The following is a 5,380-nucleotide window of genomic DNA, read 5'->3' as shown; positions in this document are numbered from 1 at the left end:
AACGGAGACGTCTCCGCCTTTCGTGCCCGAGAGCCCTTCCCTAGAGGAAGAGGACCTGGGCGAGAATTCGCCCAGAGCGTCCGCGTCGCCGCCGCTGGGGAGCTGGCGCGCCTCCAGACCGCGGGGCTCTGGGCACGGCCGTCGCCCGCAGAACATGGCGCCGTGGACGTTCTGGCGCTGCTGCCAGCGCACCGTGGGCTGGGTGCCGGTGATATTCATCACCTTTGTGGTCATCTGGTCCTACTACGCGTACGTGGTGGAACTGTGTGTGTGTAAGTACCGAGGACTGCACGCCCGGTGAGGCCGGAGAGCCGAGGGGCCTGGGGTCTCCTGGCCGGGGGTGGTGGGACCGGAGTCCGGGTCGCCAGGCTGGGGATGGTGGGGATGTTGGGGCCGGGGGTGAAGTAAGCGCAAGGCGCCGGATGGGCCCGGGCGGGGTACCTCAGCTTGGGGAGGAAGATGGGGCCTCTGCGGTCCCAGCCGCTCCTGGTTGCGGGCTTGCACCGGCCCCGCCCCCGCCGGCGTCCGAGCCTCAGGAGTCAGCGTTTGGTACGAGTTCAGCCCTAGTACCAGCCTCAGGTGCTCGTCCCCGGGGGTGTCAAGACACGTGCTGTCCCGCCGACCCGCGGCCACTCGTGTCGCTCCTTTTGTTGAGCCCGCGCGGCGCCGACTCGGGACGCTTTCTGGGGCCCCGGGTCGTAGCCGAGCGAGGGCGGCAGTGCTGGATTCCTGGTGTCTGCGGTCGATCAGCCAGGTTCCTCATTCTTCTGTGAAGGAATGTTCACAAAGGTGTTTTCTTGGAACGGGAGGAGTCGAGCTTTGTAGAAGCTTGCTTTATTTCAGTTATATTTTTTGTGGAAGGATATTTTGTTTCTTTTGTACTTTTATTTAGGAAAAAAAAACCTGTACCTTCTAGATCGTTTTTGCCCAAACAGCGTTTTTAAAAAAAAAAGCCTCCTGACACCTGAAGAGCAGGTGTGGGCAGTGGGGGACGTGTTCTTTCGTTGCCTCTTCTGCTGAAGGTAGTTTAGCCTCAGATATTTGATGAGTACCTTTTTGAATGCCTGACCCATTTTAAAATTCATTTCTTTCCAGTTTGAATCCAGTAACTTAAAATGTTGTCTTAAGATAGAAAGAATGGGCGAGACAGTACATAGCCTGGTTATCTTTTTCTTGGCTGTTATAGAGGGGGCTTTTTTTTTTAGTATTTCTCGCACCTTCAGATGCGGGTCCTGTCTTTCTTTCCTTACTTCCAAGTTTTTAGTACTCAGTTCTCACCTTATTTCTCAGGGGGGGGGGAGAAGGAGGAACGTTGCCATACACTTCAAGGATTCAAGATAGTAGTTTGAATAGGTTGTCTTTAAAAGAAGCTTGAGAGAAGTTGTCATTAATTAACACATATTTGGAGGGCTTTGACTGTAAGGAGGTCTGCTGGTGCAACAGTTCAGCGCTCAGTTTCTAACCAAAGGTTGGCTGTTTGAACCCACCCAGCCTTGGGGAACGACCTGGCCTATCTGCTCTACTCAGGACTGAAAAAAGCAAAACCAAACTTACTGCTGTTGAGTCGGATCCGACGCCTAGCGACCCCTTCTTGGGTTTCCAAGGCTGTATCACTGCAGGAGATTGCCCAGTCTTCCTTCCAAGGAGTGCCTGGTGGATTTGAACCACCAGCCCTCTGGTTAGCAGTCAAATGCCTTTGGCTCTAGGCCACCAGAGCTCCTCTGTCTGGCAAAAATTACAGCCTAGAAATCCCTATAGGGCAGTTCTCATAGAGGAGATAGGTTTGACTCCATGTAGCAACACTAGGTGATACTGCGGGAAGACTGATAAGCTGCTGATCGAAAGATTGGAGGTTTGAGTCCACCCTGAAGCACCTTGGAAAAAAGGCCTAGCAATCTAAGAATCAGCCACGGAAAACCCTATGAAGCATAGTTCTGTTCTGCCTCAACGTGGGTTACCAGGAGTCGACTACATTTCTTAAGGTATATAACTGTTTTCAACTTATGCTGGCCTCCCCAAGGTTGTTCTGTATATGTCTGCTCTATATATCATGTTTTCGTGAAAACCAGGACCTAGTGGTATTTGTTAAAGCAATCCCTTGGTATCTCAGAATGATGTAGTCTTAGATTCCTAGACTGAGTCCACAGTTACTTTGAGGATGCTTATTATATAGTCTTTGAAAAAGAGCCCTGTGAAGTAAATACTAAGTGTGTAAATGAAAAGGGACTGTACCTCAGGATGACAGAATCAAGGTTAATCAAATTATTGGCTCTGGAATCGTGCACATACTGAAATAAGTTGTTGTTGTTATGTGCCGTCGAGTTGGACCTGACTCATAGCAACCCCTCCTTAGGTTTCCGAGGCAGTATCACTACGGAAATAGATTGCCCAACCTTCCTTCTGAGGAGTGGCTGGTGGGTTTGAACCGCCAGCCTTCTGGTTAGCAGTCAAGTGCCTTAGGCACTATGCTACCATAGCTCCTACTGTAATAAGTACTTGGTTAAAAACCCAGAATTCTGTCCATGGAAAAGAATGCTTTGACCTAGAAGTTTAAGGTGAAGGTTTTTGTTTTTTTAATTATCTACCTTTCTCTGGTTATTTTGCACTTATTTAAAAAACCAAACCCATTTGCCATGGAGTTAGTTTCTACCTCATAGTGACCCTAATTATAAAAACCATACTCACTGCCATTGAGTAGATCTGACTCATAGCAATTCCTCCTTGGGTTTCTGAGGCGGTATCTATACGGAAGTGGATTGCCCAGTTTCTGGTTAGCAGTCAGATAGATGCCTTAGGCACTACACCACCAGAGCTCCTAAGCTTATATATAGTCATGGGTATGTTCCGTTCTGTCTACCCATACCTGATCACGTTGCCTGTCTACCGATATAGCCACCTGTACATTAATGTTTGTTATTACTGATAATGTAGTATTGTGCATGTACAAGTATTTTTCTTTGTTGCCGGTATGTCTTGTGAACCTCTCCATGTCTTCTTTTTCTTTAGTGTTATTGTGCTGGTTCTCACTTTTGGTATATTGCCTTTCCCTTCACCCAAATCTACTTTTCTCTTACCCATCTACAATTTTCCCTCCCCTCCTCTTTCATCCTCGGTAACCAACAAAGAATGTTTCCTTCCATGTGAAAACTTTTCCTTGACTTATTTTTTTTTAATTATTAGAGTTTTGGTTTTTTTTTAATTGTGATTTGGGTGAAAGTTTATGTAGCATATTCATTTTTTGGTACAACAGTTGATACACTGTTTGTTTCATGGCATTGCAGGGATTGCAATCCCTGTAATATAACAGCTTTCTTTCCACTGCTTCCCTGTGGTTACCTTTTCCCTGTGTCCTTCTTTCTTGTGCATTCCTGTCCTCTGAGTTATCGCCCTGTGCAAATACTGTCGCCATTCTGGTCTTCCTTAATTGATTATTCTAAGGCGTGTACCTACAAGGTGTAATGTTCACCTTATATGTTTGTCTGTTGTTTTGCTGGAAGCCATGGGAGTGAATTCTCTTCCAGCCCCGAAAGAGTGACTAGAGGCCATAGTCTCAGACGTTTCACCAGTCTCTATCAGACCAGTTGTTAGTGCCGTCAAGGCTACTCTGACTCATAGCAATCCTATGGACAACAGAACGAAACACTGCCCAGATGTGTGCTGTGTTGTGTGTAATCCTTGATATCCCTGAGCCCATCATTGCAGCCACTGTGTCTGTTCATCTCATTGAGGGTCGACCCCCTTTTCACTCACCCTCTATTTTACCAAGCATGATAACCTTCTTCAGGGAATAGTCCCTTCTGACTACATGACCAAAGTAGATGAGATGAAGTCTGCTTCCAAGGAGTGTTCCAGCTGCACTTCTTCCAGGACAGATATGTTTGTTCTTCTGGCAGTCCATGGTACTTTTCAGTATTCTTTGCCAAAACACAACTCAAAAACATCGACTCTTCTTCAGTCTTCCTTATTTATTGTCCAGCTTTCACATGGATATGAGGCGATTGGAAATACTGTGGCTTGGGTTAGTTTTTTAGGATTTTGAGTTTTGTTCCCCATTTTTCTCCTACTTTATCCAGGGTCTCTTGCACTGATCCTTTCCAAGTGGTTGACAGTGGTAGCTGAGCATCATTTAGTTCTTCTGGTCTTGAGGTCATGTAGGCTGAGGTTTGCGTGGTCCACTAGTCCCTCGGACTAATTGTTCCCATGCGTCTTTGATTTTCTTCATTATTCTTTGCTCTGGATGAGGAGAGACCAATTGTTGTATCTAGGTGGTGACTTGCAAGCTTTCAAGACCCCAGTCACTACTCATCCAAAGTAGGATGTAGAACAATGTTTTTATGTAATATATTGTGCCAATTAAGTTTGATGTCCCCCTCGACCATGGTCCCAAGCCCAAAGGCCCAACAGTTTGCTCCTTCAGGGTGGTTGCCTGTGGTTAAGAAGTTACCATAACTTTGCCCCTATTCTATTTGTATGGACAATACATATGTAGAAATATTGTCTGCCAAACTTATGGCATGGGTTTAATCCCTTTTGCTTAGACATACCTGATCATTCAGCCTGTCTACCTTTGTATCTACCCATGTATTGTTTGTTATTACTGATAATGCAGTATTGCGTGTGTGAACATGTTTGTCTTTGTTTTCTGTAACTTTTATGCACTTCTCTTTATCTTCCTTTCCCTTAGTGTTACTACATTGGTCACTTGCTTTTGGTATATTGCCTTTCCCTTCATCTAAGTCAGTGCTACCTGTTGTTGTTGTTAGGTGCTGTTGGGGCGTCTCTGACTCATAGCAACCCTATGTACAGCAAAACGAAACACTGCCCGGTCTTGTGCCAGCCTCACGATCCTTGCTATACTTGAGCCCGTCGTTGCAACCACTGTGTCTGTCCACCTCATTGAGGACTTTCCCCTTCTTCGTTGACCCTCCACTTTACCAAGCATGATATCCTTCTCCAGGGAATGGTTCCATCTGACAACATGACCAAAGGAGGTGAAATGAGGTCTGACCGTTCTCACTTCCAAGGAGCATTCTACTGCACTTCCTCCAGGACCGATATGTTAGTCCTTTTAGCAGACCACGGTACTCTTAGCATTCTTCTCCAGCACCACAACTTAACAGCATCAACTCTTCTTCAGTCTTCCTTATTCATTGTCCAGCTTTCACATACATAAGAGGCAATTGAAAATACCATGGCTTGGGTTAGGCACACCTTAGTCTTCAGGGAGAGATCTTTGTTCTTCATCACTTGAAAAGAGGTGTTTTGCAACAGATTTCCCCGATGCAATACGTCATCTAATGTCTTGACTGCTGCTTCCAGTGGGGTTGATTGTAGAACCAAATAATATGACAACTTCGATCTTTCCTCCATCCACCATGAA

The 5,380-nt window shown here is 46.2% G+C and overlaps 1 protein-coding gene across 1 annotated transcript in view; it reads left to right on the top strand.

Annotated features, from left to right (window-relative positions):
• Window positions 1–154: 154 nt before the first annotated feature.
• The window catches only part of ZDHHC20 (zinc finger DHHC-type palmitoyltransferase 20), a 55,416-nt gene continuing 50,190 nt past the window's right edge, over window positions 155–5,380 (top strand). The window contains exon 1 of the mRNA XM_007942512.1: window positions 155–272. Within this exon, the coding sequence (XP_007940703.1) occupies window positions 155–272 (118 nt within the window). The remainder of the gene's footprint in view (window positions 273–5,380) is intronic.

This window comes from Orycteropus afer, unplaced genomic scaffold (genome assembly GCF_000298275.1).
Source record: "Orycteropus afer afer isolate SDZICR_OR568_19922 unplaced genomic scaffold, OryAfe1.0 scaffold00092, whole genome shotgun sequence".
In the NCBI taxonomy this organism is placed as follows: Eukaryota; Metazoa; Chordata; class Mammalia; order Tubulidentata; family Orycteropodidae; genus Orycteropus; species Orycteropus afer.
The sequence above is the reverse complement of the archived record's forward strand: the minus strand, read 5'-3'. Positions and strand labels throughout refer to the sequence as shown.